This window comes from Lissotriton vulgaris, chromosome 8 (assembly GCF_964263255.1).
Source record: "Lissotriton vulgaris chromosome 8, aLisVul1.2, whole genome shotgun sequence".
In the NCBI taxonomy this organism is placed as follows: Eukaryota; Metazoa; Chordata; class Amphibia; order Caudata; family Salamandridae; genus Lissotriton; species Lissotriton vulgaris.
The window spans coordinates 1,507,904,781-1,507,924,808 of NC_141696.1; the positions used below are offsets into that span (position 1 = coordinate 1,507,904,781).

Below are 20,028 nucleotides of genomic sequence, written 5' to 3' on the forward strand. Positions count from 1 at the left end.
CACCCAGAACCACCTAGCATTCAGAAAACAACTTAAAACGTGGATATTTGACAAGTAATGCTCCTCACCTTTCTAAGCGCCTTGAGACCCTCTGGGTAGGTAGTGCGCTATATAAATTCTCTGACTTGACTTGACTTGACATCAATGCAACAATGGCCGAATTACAATTCAATTTTAAATTGGTGTTTTAAAGAGGATGAAGTGGTCCCGAGGTCCTGCGGCGGCCCTTGCAAATTTGAAAAGTATGAGGTCTCAGGAGAAGTTCCGAAGAGACTAATGGCTGAAAAGGGAATGGAAGCCAGGGTGGCATATAAAAAGTACTGGCAGTTATTTATGAGTGACTGCATGAAAGGAGATGCTTAGGGCAAATTAATGTGTATATGGTGGACAATTGGATACTGAGCATGTCAAAACTGTGATTATGAGCCTCAATGTTACGGTTTTCGTATTGTATGTTGTTATAAAAGGGAAATATACAGATTAATATTTAAAAATAATAACTTCATAACAGTCGCAGTCCCCCTGAGTAGTCGTCATGGACCCCCGCGTCACAGACAGCGCCCTACAGGTTAACAGCAATGCACTAACTCATGGGTGAGCATTACAATACATTGCAAGCCTGCCATAACAGATAACATGTACCACTATCACATTATTCGCACAATCCTTGCATGATTAATGACTATTATATAGCTTAGATGCACAGAATGCGTACTAGACTCATAGCAGGGTGTTCAACTATCGAAAAAGATAGTTTGGTCCTCCACCAACATTAGCTAATTTAATCAAGGTGACACTGGGATGGTTTTTAAAACGGAGTAAATTAGCAGCCTTTTCATGGGTAGAGGATAACTCTAGTTAAGACCACATGATGTAGGTTCCCCTTATAAATATTATTTTCCTATGACTCTAACTGAAACAACTGTTGTAAAAACCTGAATTGCTTGACCAATCGTACCCTATTGGAATACAATTACGAAGAATGTACTGGGTCATGTTGGGTACAGTGCCATTGCAAGGTGCACTTATTATTTCTATTGTAAATTTTAATTAAGATTAAACATTTAATACAGGCATACAGGGATCAGGAGAGCTCACGCTCGACAAGAGACGCATTGATCTTTCGCTTATTCTAATTTAGTGTCAACATTTTAGTTCAGGGGCCGAAGCTCATGTGCTCTGAGTTATTTGAAAGCATTAAAATCATAACAAGAATAGCAATTTCAATAGTCCATCCATTACCATCATCTCAACTCCCCATCCTTCTCCTTACTGTGAACTCAAGACTTCTTTAAACAATACATTATTAAGAAATCTGATGTCCAAACTGCGTGGCCTACTTGGCGGGTCAACCTCACGGTGGTTATAGGCTTGGATGGTCTGCTGGCCAATGTGTCTAGTAACGCATCCCCACATAGACAGGTCCACCTCAGAGTTACTGTGCCATGTTACCCATACACCATAAGTGTCACATCTGTGCCAATCGCTTACCAGAGGCGGTCTGCAGTCAGAGGAAGGCTTTGCGCACTCAGACAGAGTGTTGATGGACGCTACACTTTTTGTTTTGCATCCTCTTAGCATGGGCCTGGGCAGATGGTTTTGTGATCTTGGTCACAAAGGGGCAGGGTGTTTTCCGTGATCAGCTGGAGGCGTAAGTAGACATGGACGGCTGTGGAGCTGCGGAACCTGGCAGTGGCAGAACATGATCCGCATGTTTTGCTGACGCCATAATTCGGAGGGAAGAGGCGTGGCCAAGCCTGTAAACTACCCTTCCCAAAATGACAACTTTACTGGAAGTTTCCATTCCAAGATGAACTATGAATCTTTTTTGTGTTGCTGTTTGCATCAAGACGCCTCTTTCCGCAGAATCATGGCGGCGGCTAAAGATTCAAAGGATACGATTAAGTTTGATATTCATTGCAAACTGCCAAATTATTCAGCTCTACTGCTGCCCACGTCAAACTAATGCCTTGAACAGAGTGCAGAACACCTCCACGGGTAGTGTGATCACAAAACTCAGGCCAGGAGGACACTGAGCAACACGCTAGGTGTGTTTCCTGAGTGCGCTCTGCTTGGACAGTGTTCATTTGACTGCAAACAGCCTTCTGGTAAGCCTTGGTCATGGCTGTGACAGTGTGATATCCACCTGAGGCTCTAGGTTTACTGGGGTGGTGTTGAAAGAAATGGCGAACCAGAACCGAAGCTTGGTCAGAAGAACAATCTTCCCACAATCCCTTACTTGACAAATGGTCTCTCCAGTGAATCAAGAATTGAAAACAACGTCTGAAAGTCAAAGGGTCACAAACTTCTCCAATTTGATTTCTGGCTGTCCTTTTACCATAATTGGTGGAGGTTCAGATGGAACCACAGAATAAGTATCTAGAATATTTGGCTTCAACTGAGATGAAGGAAAGTCCGAGTACAATAGTAACTCATCAGGAAGGCCATATGATTGATCTGATGAGTGATCACTAATAGGTCAAAATATTGCGGTTAAAATTTGACTGGCAGTGTAAGAATTGATGAAAGTGGTAAGACAAACAGTAACTCCAGCAACGAAAACAGAGGAACTTGATCTTAATTAACTAGGATGTTCCTTTTTTGTGACCTTTGACCAGCATAATAATTATGGTACAATACCTCTCTGAATGTTGTTTGTGTAGACACTACTTTCTTAAGGTATCCTTTCATTCTAAAGTCTTTATTTGCTAGCGTGTCTCAGAATAGGTAGGGGACAGAGCCTAACTAGGAACCCAAGGTAGCCCAGGAAATTTTGACGGACCAGCCACCCTGTTGCTTTCGTTACTGGGAGCCAATATAGCAGCACTGCTGCAAAACCAACACCGTAACAAAAACAACACCAGGCTGTAAATTCGGCCCCCACCCTTTCAGCCTCCTATGAAAACGCCTGATGCCCACTCGGCAAGTCCGTCCCTGGTAGGGCAATGAAAAGGAAGTCCTGTTGCTGATGCACTGTGGAAGCCTTGCTCTACTTCCTGACTCCCCGTGGTACTCTCTGTCATGGGGCATTCTATCAGCGGAGCACGGGCACCCATAGATTTTGACGCAAACCCAGAAACCCAGAAAACTAAAGCCAGTAAACCTGGGTTTGTGCTAAAATGTTGTATCTACTCGAGGCTGGCGTAACAAGGGGAATGTCTTCATTTCTCCCTGTTACGTCCTCTTTCCACAATATATCTCTAAGGATTGATTTTGTGCACATAGATATACCTTCCTGCACAAAACACATCTATCTGTAATGCAGGCATTCTCGCACCATGGTGTAAGGGTGCCTGTGTTGGTGCTAGGCTGCCTGAAGCCCGCCTGAGCTATGAGAGAGTATAGGTGCACGAAATCTTAGCAGCTGTGGTGCATTTCTGTTCTCTCCCTTTCACACAATGTGCACAACAATCTGCATTGCTGCATGGCGTGGAAGGTTAGTAAACCTGGTTCTCTGTATGTAGTCTTTAAACAGCAGCACCAGTGGCAAACTCTACGGGCCCACATAACGGACTGATATGCCAGAGAAACAAGATATCCTTCCTCACCCCCTGGATGTTTTTTTCGCAAAAGGACTTAAACCATCCAGCGGCCTGCTTTGATACACCAGATACTATCCTAAGCCCAACGAGGAGAGTCAGGTGATCTATGGGCTGTACTCAGCCAATGATCAAGCAAATCACCCATCAGCCATCTCAAGAGAACCATCCCATACTTTTGGCAGTGCAATCTTGAGTATGTATTTGGGACTAAATAATGTCTGTAGAAAGACCAGACACTTTTTTATTTGTTTTAACTGCTCAGTGCCTATTCATTTTATGACTTTAGAACCTAAATGAGAGAGACCTGCTGTATGATTTCTGTAATCTAGCTCCTTTGGATGTAGAGTACCGTTCTTCAAGAAGGGGGACAAACAAACCATAGGAAGTTCAGGAACCACTGGCTGGGGCTGAAAACATCACTAATGTTCAAAGCAAATCATTTGCACACTCAACAGCCAGTACTGCAGGGCAGATATCATCCAACTCTTTGGTTGGTTTGAGAGCTTTCATTGGGTAAAGAATACCATAAATATGCCAGGGAGCCGGAAGACTAAGAAACTATTTTCGCTCGTTTACAAAATAATTTTTTGTCCTTTATGCCAATATTATGACCTAGATAATGATATTGGAGAAGAATATCTGTTTTCCCCTTGAACAATCTGTCAGAGGGAGTAACTGGGCTTCAATGCAACCTGTATTGGCTTTTTTTTACGTCACAGAGCACATATGTTTTATTAAGGACTTGCTATTTTGATCAAAGAAAGAATATCTTTGAGCCTCTTGGATTTGTTATCAATACATTTTGCAGTCACGCCATACTCTCTCAGAGGCTCATCTTTCTATTGTTTCCATGTACAGTCAGTGTCAATATATTGGATTTCATTACCGCCTCATCATATCATTAAACAAAGTGACATGGAAGATCTGACATGTTGCTTTGGTGCAAATTGAGAACTATTCACGGAAACATCTTTATTCTTGAACAACACGTCTCTCTGTTGTGGTTATTTTGGTTAGTCATCGAAAATATTCTTTAATCATAGGATCAATACATATGAAAAACTGTATTTTAGGCCTAATGCAATTATACAACACAGTCTGTCTTTTTGTATGCATCAAACCTGAAAGGATATCCTCAAATGAAATAAGAAACAGATCAGTCCAGCCATGCTGCCGGACACCCAGATCAATTTCAAGCCATGTAAATGTACAGTGTGTTAACAATGACCCTTAGTAGTAAAAAGTGTGAAGCTATTAAAGCACAAATCCCTTACTATCAGAAATACTAGTGTCTTCCAGTGAGAAATCAATATCACCTGTAATTAGAATAGAGACGGTGGGGAGAGAAACAACATAAAGAGGAGAAGAGAAAGGCGATGCAGAAATGCTGCACTTGCACCGTGAGTAATCGATTGTTTTGAATCACTAACAACCACAAATGTGACCCATGCTAGCCAATGTTCAAAAAATGATATATTTTCACATTACACTGCAAGAGTCTTGCTTATAAATTCATAAAAACAGATTTTGAAACATCATTGAACCATTGAGTCACTCAATAGATATAATTTCACCTGACAGCAGATAACCATAGCTCAATCAACTGATTTTGATAGAAGACACATGTAGGACATCTCAACTAATGCACCACAAAACAAAACAGGAAAACATCCAGCTAGTATGAAAAATCTTACCTTTCTCCGTCCATGTGTACGCAGAACTTGGGTAATCGTCGTTTGAGAATGTACTGACTCCGTGTAATTGCTGAAGCATTGCCCGTCTGGAAATGTAACCTACTGCCACAAGAATGCATGCGTTGCGAAAGGACAGGAACAATTGAACCAACAATCATAGTTACATAAATGCGACAGTAGCCAGGAGGTAGAGGACCTGATGCCATTCTCCAGCACTCAAAGACTCACTCTTTGCAACTTCCTCGTCAGCAGTCATCTTTTCTGCAGCCTCCCTCTCCTTCCACTGACTTCTTGTACCCCAAGCCTCAAGGGATACCACATCCTCATCACCCTTCTTTTCTCCTGGCACCTTCCTCCAGCTCTTTCCTCAATTCCCATCTTGATGTGCCACCACTTCCTTGTCGTAACTATTCTCTCCCATCACTGTTCTCTACGCCATCTTTCTTCTTGTCCAGCATTTTTCTTCACTGATAATGTCACTGGGCAGCCTTTTGGTGAGCACTACTTTGTCCCACAACCTTCCTCCATCTCTTTACACCTTCCTTGGGTCACAGTGCTATCCTCTTTTATAGCCTTTGATTTTTGTCATACTTCTGATCTGCCACCCACTTCCTTCATCCTACCTTCTTTGATATGGTGCAAACCTGGGAATTCTTTCACAATTACCCTTTGCTTCAGAGCTGTTTCATGCACAGACTGTTCAGTTACTTGACATGAAGTCAAGATGCAGTGGACGTCAACTTGCCCTTATCTGCCTGATAACAATTTTTCTCAAGGTCTCGCTTCTTTAAAATAGGCCGTGGCATACCTCTTCTATGATTTCCTTTAATGATATGCCTTTTCTGATCCCCCTTCACGTTCGATACAGGTCTATTCCGACATGTCCTTCATTCAATGAAACACCTCTACTCTGGTGACTTTCCCCTTCAATGAAATATCTTTTGATGACATCTTGCTCATTCACTGATATGCCTCTTTTGTAATATCTCTTCTCTTCACTGATATGCTCCTTCTTGGATATCGTTTCTTCTCTGAAATCTCCTTCATTCTCTGATCTGCGTCTTCTATGATTTTAACTATATCACTTTCACTAATAAATTCTTCTTTGATATCTTCTTCATTTAGTGAAATCCTCTTGTTTGATATCTCATGCATTCATTAAAATCCCTCTTCTCTGAGATCTCCCTCCTTCACTTCCATAATACTGTTTCTACTTTAATAGCTAAAAACCTTCACTCATTTTCCCCTTCAATGATATCTCCTTGTTTTATTGATACTCTGGTTACGTAAAATTTCCTTTCTTCGCTGCTGCTCCTCTTCTTTGATATCTCACTTTAACACTGATGTGTCATTTAAATGTTATCTCTCTACGTGAATGGTATGGGCTTCCCTGGTCTCTCTCTTCTTTTCCAATATATCCTTCTCTGCTACCTCAGTCACTGATACCCCTCTTCTCCGATAGTGCCTTCTTTTATTGTTACGCCTCCTCTGACATCTCCATTCTTTCTTCTATTTCTTGTTTTACTGTTGCATGTCTTCTCTGATATGCCATGTCAATGATTTCTGCCTCCATCATTGACCCAACACCTCTTTAATCTCCCTCTCTGTTACTGATAAACCTCTAATCAGATATATATTTAGTCTTCACTGAAGCACATCTTTTCTGATATCTATAGGCTTCACTGGTACAGCTCGGGTCTGACATATTTAACCTTCATTGATACACCGCAAATATGATATGTCCAGCCTTCATTGATACGCCACCTGTCTGATACCTACAGACTTCACAGGCACAACTCTCATCTGATATCTATAGCATTCACTGACACACCTCTACTGTGATATTTACAGCACTCACCAATGCACTGCATCTCTGGTACCTATAGCCTGCACTGACACACCTCTTGCCTGATACCTGTAGCCTTCACTGACACACCTCTTTCCTGATACCTATAGCCTTCACTGACACACCTCTTGCCTGATACCTATAGCATTCACTGACACACCTCTTGCCTGATATCTATAGCCTTCACTGACACACCTCTTGCTTGATATCTACAGCCTTCACTGACACCTCTTGCCTGATATCTACAGCCTTTACTGACACACCTCTTGCCTGATATCTACAGCGTTCACTGACACACCTCTTGCCTGATATCTATGGCCTTCACTGACACCTCCTGCCTGATATCTATATCCTTCACTGACACCTCCTGCCTGATATCTATTGCCTTCACTGACACACCTCTTGCTTGATATCTACAGCCTTCACTGACACCTCTTGCCTGATATCTATGACTTTCACTGACACCTCTTGCCGGATATCTATATCCTTCACTGACACCTCTAGCCTGGTATCTATAGCCTTCACTGACACACCTCTTGCCTGATACCTATAGCCTTCACTGACACACCTCTTGCCTGATATCTATAGCCTTCACTGACACCTCTTGCCTGATATCTATAGCCTTCACTAATGGGCCTCCTTCCTGATATCTATAGCCTTCATGGACACCTCTTGCCTGATATATATAGCCTTCACTGACACCTCTTGCCTAATATCTGTAGCCTTCACTGACACCTCTTGCCTGATATCTACAGCGTTCACTGACACACCTCTTGCCTGATATCTATGGTCTTCACTGACACCTCCTACCTGATATCTATATCCTTCACTGACACCTCCTGCCTGATATCTATTGCCTTCACTGACACACCTCTTGCTTGATATCTACAGCCTTCACTGACACCTCTTGCCTGATATCTACCGCCTTTACTGACACCTCTTGCCTGATATCTATGGCCTTCACTGACACCTCTTGCCTGATATCTATATCCTTCACTGACACCTCTAGCCTGGTATCTATAGCCTTCACTGACACACCTCTTGCCTGATACCTATAGCCTTCACTGACACACCTCTTGCCTGATATCTATAGCCTTCACTGACACCTCTTGCCTGATATCTATAGCCTTCACTGATGGGCCTCTTTCCTGATATCTATAGCCTTCATGGACACCTCCTGCCTGATATCTATAGCCTTCACTGACACCTCTTGCCTAATATCTGTAGCCTTCACTGACACCTCTTGCCTAATATCTGTAGCCTTCACTGACACCTCTTGCCTAATATCTGTAGCCTTCACTGACACCTCTTGCCTGATATCTACAGCGTTCACTGACACACCTCTTGCCTGATATCTATGGTCTTCACCGACACCTCCTACCTGATATCTATATCCTTCACTGACACCTCCTGCCTGATATCTATTGCCTTCACTGACACACCTCTTGCTTGATATCTACAGCCTTCACTGACACCTCTTGCCTGATATCTACCGCCTTTACTGACACCTCTTGCCTGATATCTATGGCCTTCACTGACACCTCTTGCCTGATATCTATATCCTTCACTGACACCTCTTGCCTGGTATCTATAGCCTTCACTGACACACCTCTTGCCTGATACCTATAGCCTTCACTGACACACCTCTTGCCTGATATCTATAGCCTTCACTGACACCTCTTGCCTGATATCTATAGCCTTCACTGGTGGGCCTCTTTCCTGATATCTATAGCCTTCATGGACACCTCCTGCCTGATATCTATAGCCTTCACTGACACCTCTTGCCTAATATCTGTAGCCTTCACTGACACCTCTTGCCTAATATCTGTAGCCTTCACTGACACCTCTTGCCTAATATCTATAGCCTTCACTGACACCTCTTGCCTAACATCTGTAGCCTTCACTGACACCTCTTGGCTGATATCTATAGCCTTCACTGACACCTCTTGCCTAATATCTCTAGCCTTCACTGACACCTCTTGCCTGATATCTATAGCCTTCACTGACACCTCTTGCCTGATATCTATAGCCTTCACTGATGCACCTCTTTCCTGATATCTATAGCCTTCATGGACACCTCTTGCCTGATATCTATAGCCTTCACTGACACCTCTTGCCTGATATCTATAGCCTTCACTGACACATCTTGCCTGATATCTATAGCCTTCATGGACACCTCTTGCCTGATATCAATAGCCTTCACTGACACCTCTTGCCTAATATCTGTAGCCTTCACTGACACCTCTTGCCTGGTATCTATAGCCTTCAGTGATGCACCTCTTACCTGACATCTATAGCCTTCACTGACACCTCTTGCCTGATATCTATAGCCTTCACTGACACCTCTTGCCTGATATCTATAGTCTTCACTGATGGGCCTCTTTCCTGATATCTATAGCCTTCATGGACACCTCTTGCCTGATATCTATAGCCTCCGCTGACACCTCTTGCCTAATATCTGTAGCCTTCACTGACACCTCTTGCCTAACATCTGTAGCCTTCACTGACACCTCTTGCCTAATATCTATAGCCTTCACTGACACCTCTTGCCTAACATCTGTAGCCTTCACTGACACCTCTTGGCTGATATCTATAGCCTTCACTGACACCTCTTGCCTAATATCTGTAGCCTTAACTGACACCTCTTGCCTGATATCTATAGCCTTCACTGACACCTCTTGCCTGATATCTATAGCCTTCACTGACACCTCTTGCCTAATATCTGTAGCCTTAACTGACACCTCTTGCCTGATATCTATAGCCTTCACTGACACCTCTTGCCTGATATCTATAGCCTTCACTGATGCACCTCTTTCCTGATATCTATAGCCTTCATGGACACCTCTTGCCTGATATCTATAGCCTTCACTGACACCTCTTGCCTGATATCTATAGCCTTCACTGATGCACCTCTTTCCTGATATCTATAGCCTTCATGGACACCTCTTGCCTGATATCAATAGCCTTCACTGACACCTCTTGCCTAATATCTGTAGCCTTCACTGACACCTCTTGCCTAATATCTGTAGCCTTCACTGACACCTCTTGCCTGGTATCTATAGCCTTCACTGATGCACCTCTTGCCTGATATCTATAGCCTTCACTGACACCTCTTGCCTGGTATCTATAGCCTTCACTGACACCTCTTGCCTGATATCTATAGCCTTCACTGACACCTCTTGCCTAATATCTGTAGCCTTCACTGACACCTCTTGCCTGGTATCTATAGCCTTCACTGACACCTCTTGCCTGGTATCTATAGCCTTCACTGACACCTCTTGCCTAATATATGTAGCCTTCACTGACACCTCTTGCCTAATATCTATAGCCTTCACTGACACCTCTTGCCTGGTATCTATAGCCTTCACTGACACCTCTTGCCTGATATCTATAGCCTTCACTGATGCACCTCTTGCCTGATACCTGTTGCCTTCACTGATGCACCTTTTTTCTGGTATCGCCTCATTCACTGACCTTTTCAATATTATCACTTTACTTAATTGACATAATTTCGTTCATGGCTCCTGCACGCTCTTACTTGGCGTCACTATTATGTTCTTTTCCACTGTGATTAACCCTTTCTTTCTACTTTGTAACTACCTCCCTCTGGCTTTCAAGGATAGTTCTCTTCCAAATCCTAACGTCGCCCTTCACATCTCATTATGCCACTGATTATCTATAATAAAAATAAAGTCCCTTGCTGGTACCCCCTACATCACTGATAATTTCTACTGTCAGAATTTAAATTCTTTTCTAGTGATCCACTTTCTTGACACCCAGTAACTGATCACTCCTTCCAGCCCTATCTTCTTTTCCCATCAAGTTTCTTTTCCCAGACATATCGTGCCCTCTGCTTCTTGGACGGTGCATTGCCCTGGTATCTTTCAAACCCCGATTTTTTCACACTCAGAACTTTGGAAGAAGTGATAGATGTGTTGCTATAGAGTAACCATGTTTTGAAAGAGGATAAAAGGTCAATTACACACATTATGCTAGTTGACATTAACTTGTACTTATGTAACTTTGAGGTGGCTGCGTGTATTTGCTTGATTTTTGTAACAGAGCAGAATCTCATAATAAAGATCCTAATTTTGAATTAGGATTTTACCATGGACCTTTCTTAAATGTTTGAGCCCCATCTGCAATCCTGGTGTGCTCCCTGGCCCAAGAGCGCAGCCTTTACTGTCCAAGAAAGGGTAATTCATTAATAATACAAGGGTAATTCATTAATAATACAGGAGCATGGACTGAGGCCATTGTGTGGATCCTCTCATCACAGAGTTCTATGCCCTTCAGTTGTCTTCCTGTGAAGTAACCAGCAGATGAAAGGGAAAGATTACTCTTTTCGTAAGAAGACTTGCAGTCACCATCGAAGAATCATGGGATGATGGACGTCAGGTCAGATGTCTACCTTACTTGGAAGGTAGGTGGTTGTCACAGGCAGGGAAATCTAATATTGATCAGTTAAGAATGTTCACGTTTTCATCAATCCAGGGTTAAATGTACCTAAAAATGATTGTGCTCTTTATTTAATTCCTACATATTTGAGGCAGATTTCTTCCTTGCCAGATGAAAAGCTATGTTGCTGGTTCATGTCCTGGTCAAGGTTGCTTTCAAGATAGGCCTGCGCTTCTCTGACATCACCCCCCATAACCAGGGCCACTGGGACCATCTACATGATGTTGGTCTCATGAACCACCCATACTCTTAGGTGCCTCGGAAGAAGAGCTTGCTAGATGTGGTGCAGCTCAGTCACTCTTGCAAAGAGTAGACAGAAGGATGGACTTGGAGAGACCATCATAATAGTTCCCAAAAGTTTACTGCTGTTTCCTAGAAGCACTGTGCTCAGAACAGGAGAAGGAATTTGAAACAAATAGAATTGACATTTGGGTGAATTCTGTGCTCTGTCATTTGACGTCAGAACACAAGAAAATGTAAGTGCGCCTAAGGTAAGCTTCAATTTTTGCACTGGTTATCTTGAGATAGGCTTTTTGATCCAGTGCCACGACTTCTGATATAAAGATGGTCGTATCATATCAGAGCCGGCGTCTCTGAGTTATAAGACACGCCAGCAAGAGTGGAATGAGAATCTCGACAGACTATAGCTTTACTTTTGTTGCAGATGCTTAAAAAGGGCAACTGAATATACATTTCTTGCAAAGTTCTGAGGCTGTTTTTCTTCCCCATTGGCTGCAGGCAACAGAATCATACATATATATCACTTACAAAATACACAGCGGACAAATCCAATTCACAGACCTCGGCTGGACCATGTCAGGTGTGAGCAGCTCATCCAACCCGTGAATATTTTTGCATTGTGGTATTTGTAGCTTGGTGGTCAAAATTAAATGGCTCAGTATCATGGCTATCGTTCACATGCAAATTTGTAATACCTTTGAGAGAAATCAATGTTGAGTCCTGTACATTAAAGACGCACAGGCTTAGGAGTGCAGGAGCACCAGGAGAGAAGTCTTTGAACAGCCCGAAAAGAGACTGTTAATGTCAATTAAAGCTCACATACTTTCCTTAGACTAGCTAAAATGCTAATGCCACCCTGTGATGAATGAACATGCTGAGGAATCACCTGAGAACCCACACAAGTAGAATGACTGTGCTAGAGCCACTCTCTACTATCAACCCTTCACAATGGCCATAGGAGCATGAGCACACCCTGCAACTCCCCCGCTAGCGTTACTTCTGATCCCCGACTTAGGCCCTGATTAACTCCTGTTCCCGCACATATTGTAATTATGAGTGTTAACTATTGGCAGTGCTGGTGGTCTCGCCACACTCATGCGCTCACAACGGCGTGAGCTTGCCTGTCCTCTAGGATTGATGCCTGTTGGCTGCTGGTGGCTTGCTCCTCTCTGTTCACACCCACTCGCCTAGGGCCTCACACTCGCCTGGCCCGAGGCGAGTGTGAGGCAGGGTGGGGAGAGGATTCAGTGGGAAGTCCTTAGGTGAAGAGGCGATGGGCATAGTGGTCAGCATCCATCCTACTGCTTGAGTAACGGACGCGATGGTGAAGGGAAAGCAGCTTTGAGCAGGGAGCAATGAGTGGTCAATTGAACCCTGACATTCCTTAATCTATATAATCTGTTCCCAGGACTTTAAAAGGCAAACCGGTGCATGCGATTGTGGTTAACTCCAGCACAAACTGGACTGCTAGGATATTGACATATGTTTTTTTTGGTATGTATTACAATTTTCCCATATAGCTCTGAGAACAATTAAGGTGGCATATAGTGGGTGGTTACTTGTCAGGGAAAAAGAACTGGCGCCAGCCCCACTTTGAGGGACTAGGCAGACATATATTGTTCTGTTGCCTTAAAAGCTTATTATATCATATTTATGTTGAGTTTTGCCAGGTTTTGCACCACTCAGTAAAGACTTTCTGTTGTCAGAAGGTACTTTGCTGTTAGACTCCGAAAACTATATATGAACATAACTTGGGAATCTGGTAGAAATTCTTGTTTAAGACTACAGAATGTTAGACTCTTGCTGACTTTGCTGTTTTCTTTGCCTTTTGGGGCATGTACACTACACTCTCGAAAACTATTTATGAACATAACTTGGGAATCTGGTAGAAATTCTTGGTTAAGACTACAGAATGTTAGACTCTTGCTGACTTTGCTGTTTTCTTTGCCTTTTAGGGCATGTACACTACACTCTATAATTCAGGACTGAAGAAGAAAGAACTTAGTACTGTATACATTCTTGAGAAGTCAGCAGAACTTGAAAAAGGGTGGCAGAAGTTCCCCAAAGTCATGACCATTAATAAGCTATGCTCCAGAACTATTGTTTGTAACACGCAAATCCCATACAAAACATCTAGGAGAAAACGCACACACATAAGATCTCTCACAAACTTAAGATCTCTCATGGAAGAAGGTACTGAAGACCAATAGGGGTCTATTTTGCACTATCAGTTGAAAGGAGCGATAATGCACAAGTTATGTTATGTTAATAACACTTCTATAGCGCACAGCTGCCCCAGCCAAGGAGCGTCCCGGCGCTTCAGAAAGAGTACCCAGACACAACACAGCAGTACAAGGGCAGAAGCGCACAGATCAGAATACTAAGATCTATGAGGGAACAGATGCGTTTTAATAGCCCTCCTGAACAAGTGATGAACTACTCAGATGTCCAATCAAATGTTCAAGGCTAAGAGCAAAATGTTGTTAAAAATGGGGGGAGAAGAGGTACTGAATCTACCTGCAGTAAAGGAAGATGATATAGAGACAAACAAATCACATTACTTATTGCTGTTGGAATTCACTCTTCCAGATATAAAACTGTCATCCATTTGCAATGGCTGGGATGCCTAAGCCGATACTAGATCTATTTAACAGTACTCTTAGTACCAAGCTACCTTTTGAAAAAACATATCTGAGACCCGTGATTTGCTGCTACAAGGCTCCTTCAACCAGCCAGGAGAGTAAGTCCAACTTTCCAGGGTATTACAAGCGTTCAGTAGAATTTTAGGCTCAATATTAACCCTGTTGGGGAAAAAAACTTCCTTAAAGCCTCAACATGTCATAGACATGTTATTATCAATTTTGTCTCCTTTAGTTTGGGGTGCTAAAGTTAGCAATGTGATATTTGGAGTCACCCTTCATGCCTGGCTCAGAAAAGTAATAAGAAAACAATATGCAAAGCAACCCTAGCTCAATCAACAGCAAGGACTGGTGGGTGTGTCCATTCGCTATGTCTAAAGATCAGGAATCACCTGTCATGTGTACTCACTAAAACATTGTTTCAGGAATCTTCCCAATGCCACGGAATATGCCTTCCTTGGTACGGGCAGAAATAGATCCCAGTTATTCCTCTTTTAAAAATTAGGCTAAAGAAAACTAAAGACTTTTAGTGCACAGGTGAAAGATTTGAAGACCGAGAAATCAAATAAGATGAGAAGAAGCTTGGAAATCACTAAAAAGCATCCAAGTCATCTGAGATTCTAAGTTTCATCCACTAGCAAGACTGATTAATTTGAATTATTAAATCATGAATCCACTCACCAAGCTATGGACCAGTGAAAATGAGAAGGCTATTTCCTCAATAATTGAATTCATCAATCTTTTCAGCGAAACTGGATTGTTCCAAAGTAGACCAGAATTCTATGCCTCACCCCTAATTGCACATGGTAAATTCAGCCTACATTACACTGGCTGCATTATAGGATGACTCTTTTCTGCCCAAGTCCAAGGTAGAGATTAATTCTAATCCAGTCTCACATATAGTGCTCAAATTCAGTGACCTTCTTCAGAGCACAGGAATTGATCTTATGCCTGTAATTAGTCAGACTGGGGAGATATATTTAGATGATGATATTAACATGAATATTAACTGCCCTGTAGATCACTTTCTCTTGAGCTAACAAGGAGGCCCGGTCCATAACAATCCACTGTGGCCCAGACAGGCAGTTTGCAAAATGCCCAACAACTCAGAGCATGTCCCTGGTGACATTACAGGGAGGAAGCAGGGTGCTGCTCAAGGTTCCAAAGCGCACTCAATAAAACTGGCCTGAATCTGATTCTCCTTTAATTTAATAATTTGTTGATCAGCTTTTGGGATCTCGAATGGCTCCTTTCAGAAGAGCTTACTTTGGAATTCTCAAAGAATTCTGAAGCAGGTATTTGCCTTCAAGAAACGTGGGCCATTAGTAACTTCTCTTTAGACACTCACAAAGTTTTCAGTAGTCCTGAAGCAAGCAGCCTGTTAGAAATGTCACGCAAGTGGAAGCATGGTCATTTTACTATTAATATCCTCTTCTATCATCCTAGTAATATCGTTCAGGGAATAACGTTTTATTTGTGTCTACACTGAGTCAAAATGTTCCTGATAATTAATTAAAGTCTGTATCTCCCGGGATATCAGAACAACAGAAAGCCACTGTAACTTTTTGATTTTATTAAATATTTAAATGGTATGGAGCAAGTCAGTTGGTTTTTAGTCAAGGGAAATGTCAATGGCAACATTTTTAATCACACAGCAGATGTGTGGAGACACTGACATGGAGGCAGCCTGGTCCATACCTTCCAGATTGTCGTAAAGCAGACAAATGCGGCACTATTTCTTATCATGGTTGAGGGAGATGGGGTAGTTTGAAATTTAGGGGCCACTTCGAACTTGCACGGGACCTACTGGGTCCTTATTAATATTATGTATGATGTTGAGCTATGAATTGTTTGGATTTCTGGTTTGTAAATACCAACATGGGGATTTTGGTGTGACAAGCACTAATATTCATGTGTTATTCCCCAATAACACCTGTGATACATGAACATTATCACAACTGAAAATTACTGAACACCTCAGAAAGTTTTTATTGGGTGCAATCGCAAGCGATAATGACCAACTCGTAACGAGAGCCTTGGTTGATTCCTATACCTGGGAACACCTTTGCTTCACCTATCTACATTCACTACACCCTTCTGCTGACTCCCAGCCCTCTGTTGGTGTCTACTTTGGGGCACAGCCAGACTTCTTGGTTTATCATGAAACTGACGTTCAATTGGCCTGCATCCTCATTTGTTGAGCGCGAATGGAGAGGCAGCAATAAAGCACCACCCTCTTTAGTGGTTCCTGGTTAGTGAGAGACATTTGTTTGGTCAACTGAAACATTGAAGGATCACAGTCGATTCCAAGAGCCTCACACAATATTACACATTGCATTGTCATGACTATGTGTCAATTTTTGTGTTTTTTGTGCTGTATATCAGAAAAGGCAAAGCTACAAATACCTCAGTGCAAACACTTGGATGTTCCACCACATACCTGAGTGGAAGAATGGTCTTACAGAGACAAGACAAGTGCAGAGAAACACCTTCTTCCACAACATAAGACTTTGCAACAATCTCAAGGGGCACACATCTAATTCAACGACAAATTAACATCTTCACAGTTTAACAGTGCATGAAAATACATTTTTTAAAACAATAGCAAGCTGACAATATAATTTTCACATCACTGATTGATGAATAGATTACAGTATCTGTTGCAGTCAATCAGAAGTAAAACATCAAGGTTTGTTGCTTCCAAACCTCACTCAACATCATCAACAAAGACGAAAACAACGAGGAGGTGGACGCGGACCTCACAGATTAGTGGGGCAACAATTCTGCTCACAGGGAAGCAAGAGGGGGCAAGAAAAGACAGACTGAACGAAGTTAGGACACTGCACAGCTAACTCTATGAGACAACATTGAATCTACACACAGTTGGCGGGTGTTGCGCTACATCTACAGCTTACACCAATCTACCGGCGCATGCAACTAATTTAAAAGACCAAGCAGTTGGGAATGTCCAGGGGATGCCAAGTTCAGCATCCCCGGGACCAGCCCCGCTACCAGCTGCAGAGAACTTCTCCTTTTTTTTAGGTTTCGTCTTGGCGGCGCATGCGCTGTCTTGGTGAAAGATGCTGTATATAGTATAGCGGGGCTAGCTCCACCCACTTTCCAGCCATAAATGTGATTGGCTGCAATGAAAAATCCAGCATTTTTATTGGTTTTTGGCTTCTTAGTCTTGCCTCCTGACTACTATAGCGTCATTTTTAGGTCTCGTAGCGATACAGTGCGAAAGCACTGTACTCGCCGAGATCTATTGTTACTGACTCTGCTTCCCAGGAGACAGCGCCGGCCGCGCGCTTCTTTCAAAATGCGATTGGCGCAGGCCACGCGCTCGCCGTGTCTGTCTCCTGGGAAGCGCATACATACACAGGCACACACCCCCCCTGCACGCATGCGCACACACATACACAAGCACACACACACGGAGAGACATCCCCCCCCCCCTCCCCCTCCCTCCCACACACAGACACACGCACAGATACAGGCACCAACCCCTCCCCCACTCCCCGCTCCCCGCTCACCGGCACTCCGGACTTGTGCAGCCTCCGACTGCGGGGCTCTCGGGGCATGGGAGCCCCGCGTCACCACTGCTCCTCCAGGCACTCCGTGGGCGCGGGCTTCACAAAACGGAAGTCCCGCCCCATGATAAGTTTCGAACTCAGATATGGCATCCGCCGGGTGCTGGAGGACCCTCCACCCCCCACACCCTGGAAACTACCAGAGAGCCCCATGCCTCCCCCCGAGCCCAGCTCCAGGACCTGGCCGATTGTCCCCACTGCCGTCCCGGCCCCCACACTCACCTCTGTGCCCTCGGCGGACCCTAGGCTGCTTCGCCCGGACACGGGTGAAAGGAACGAGAGGGCTGCAAGCTCCGACTCAGGATCACCGCGCCTGCGCACACTGACGGCTCCCGCAGGCCGGCATGAGCTAAAGAAGGGACTGCGGAAGTATAACAGGGCATGTACGTCAGGCAGGGGACGTTCACTATGCCTGTGCACAGACAGGTTGACACCGTGAGCCAGGCAGGGCGCGCTCGCTGCGCACAGCAACAGTGCCTCTGCCCGGCATGAGCTAAAGGGACTAAGGAAGCAGAGCAGACAGTAGAGCCAGTGACGAAGGGGGTGCTTCCTTGCCCGATTCCCAGAGTACGACGGCCGCGGGATGGTTATTGCTGTGCTGGACACTGGCGTGGACCCTGGGGCGCCGGGTATGCAGGTAACAGAATGTGCATGAAACGCAGGGACGAGACACGCTTTCGCCACCCTGCACGCGATCAATGCTGTGGGGTGACATGGTTCATTAAACACATTCTTGTAGATATGACCTCTTACGAGCATCTTCCATTTCACTTTTCACCATTACAAATGCAAAATTGTATGAACATTGCGAGCAACATAATAAAGTATAGGCGGTGCTGTTGTGCCGTTCGGAAATTGTGTGACTTCATGAATTTCTCACCCTAGTTGACACCGCAATTAATTTGTGCATATATGCACTGTTGTACCAGTGCGTAATCTGTTTGCCCTGCATTCCATGACGATTACCCAAACGTGAGATACAGTGTGTAGTTTGATCAACGACAGAGTGTCTGCATAAATGAAGTCATCAGTTGAGTCGATCATCTTGGCGTATTATTAGCATAGTCCCCAAGAAATTTAAATGGTCTGTTTTTCAGAGAGTTTTCCACAATATCGTTTGCTTCTGCATGTAGTTTGTAGTTCCTATTTAAAGTGTGTGATATCAGACTACTATTCGGATTTGATGAACGGTAAGATATTTGCGTGCATGGAAAAACTACCTTGTAGCTTGAATGTGGCACGTGCCTCTCTGTTTCTGGTGATAGCTTAGTGATGTCTACGGTTTTCTATGCATTATATAGTTCTGCTCCATAGCTCATAAAAAGGTCGGCAGGAGTTTTTTTCTGATTTCGATCTCTTAGGAGCTGCCATGCTGTTTGTCCTTTATGTTTGGCCTGGGGCTAGTAGAGTTTGTCGCTCGAATGCTTTTTCTTTTATGGATGTTGGTAGCTAATTGTATGTCCAGTTAATTATGTGTCTGTTGCCCTGGGCTGAGAGAAGAAATGAGATGCTTTTATAGTCGAAGTGAGTATTCATGTGTGCCAGCAAGTTTCAAATGGTATGTGTGAAAAAACTCAATGCTAGTTTGAATGAAACTAGGCATGAGCTGAAACATAGTGTGGTCATGAAACTCTGAATCAGGGTAGGCGGATACAAGGATCTGTGTGAGACATACACTTAGTACACCCCGAAAAATCATGGGCTTTAGCTATAAGTAAGGACTGTCAATAGACGCCTTTTGTAATTTCTCTTGGTGATTCCGCAAACTTTCTATATTTTCTGCCCCGTGCGTGAGGTGCATCCTCAGAGCTGTGTGAATAATACCAGCTGTGAACCCCTGTGTGAGGTGCATCATCAGAGCTGTGTGAAACAGCTTTGAGCCCCTGCGCGAGGTGCATCATCAGAGCTGTGTGAATAATAACTGTCAGCCCCGTGCCTGAGGTGCATCATCAGAGCTGTGTGAATAATAACAGGTGTGAGCCCCGTGCTGAGGTGCATTATCAGAGCTGTGTGAATAAT

The 20,028-nt window shown here is 43.6% G+C and overlaps 1 protein-coding gene across 5 annotated transcripts in view; it reads right to left on the bottom strand.

Annotated features, from left to right (window-relative positions):
• Positions 1-20,028, bottom strand: part of STXBP5L (syntaxin binding protein 5L) — a 1,891,501-nt gene that overhangs the window by 128,983 nt on the left and 1,742,490 nt on the right. For 2 of the 5 annotated variants that reach the window (XM_086935622.1, XM_086935621.1), the window contains one exon: positions 5,237-5,338. The exons of 2 other annotated variants lie outside the window; for them this stretch is intronic. In XM_086935622.1, the coding sequence (XP_086791748.1) occupies positions 5,237-5,338 (102 nt within the window). The remainder of the gene's footprint in view (positions 1-5,236; positions 5,339-20,028) is intronic. One more of the 5 variants, XM_086935620.1, reaches the window with a different exon arrangement.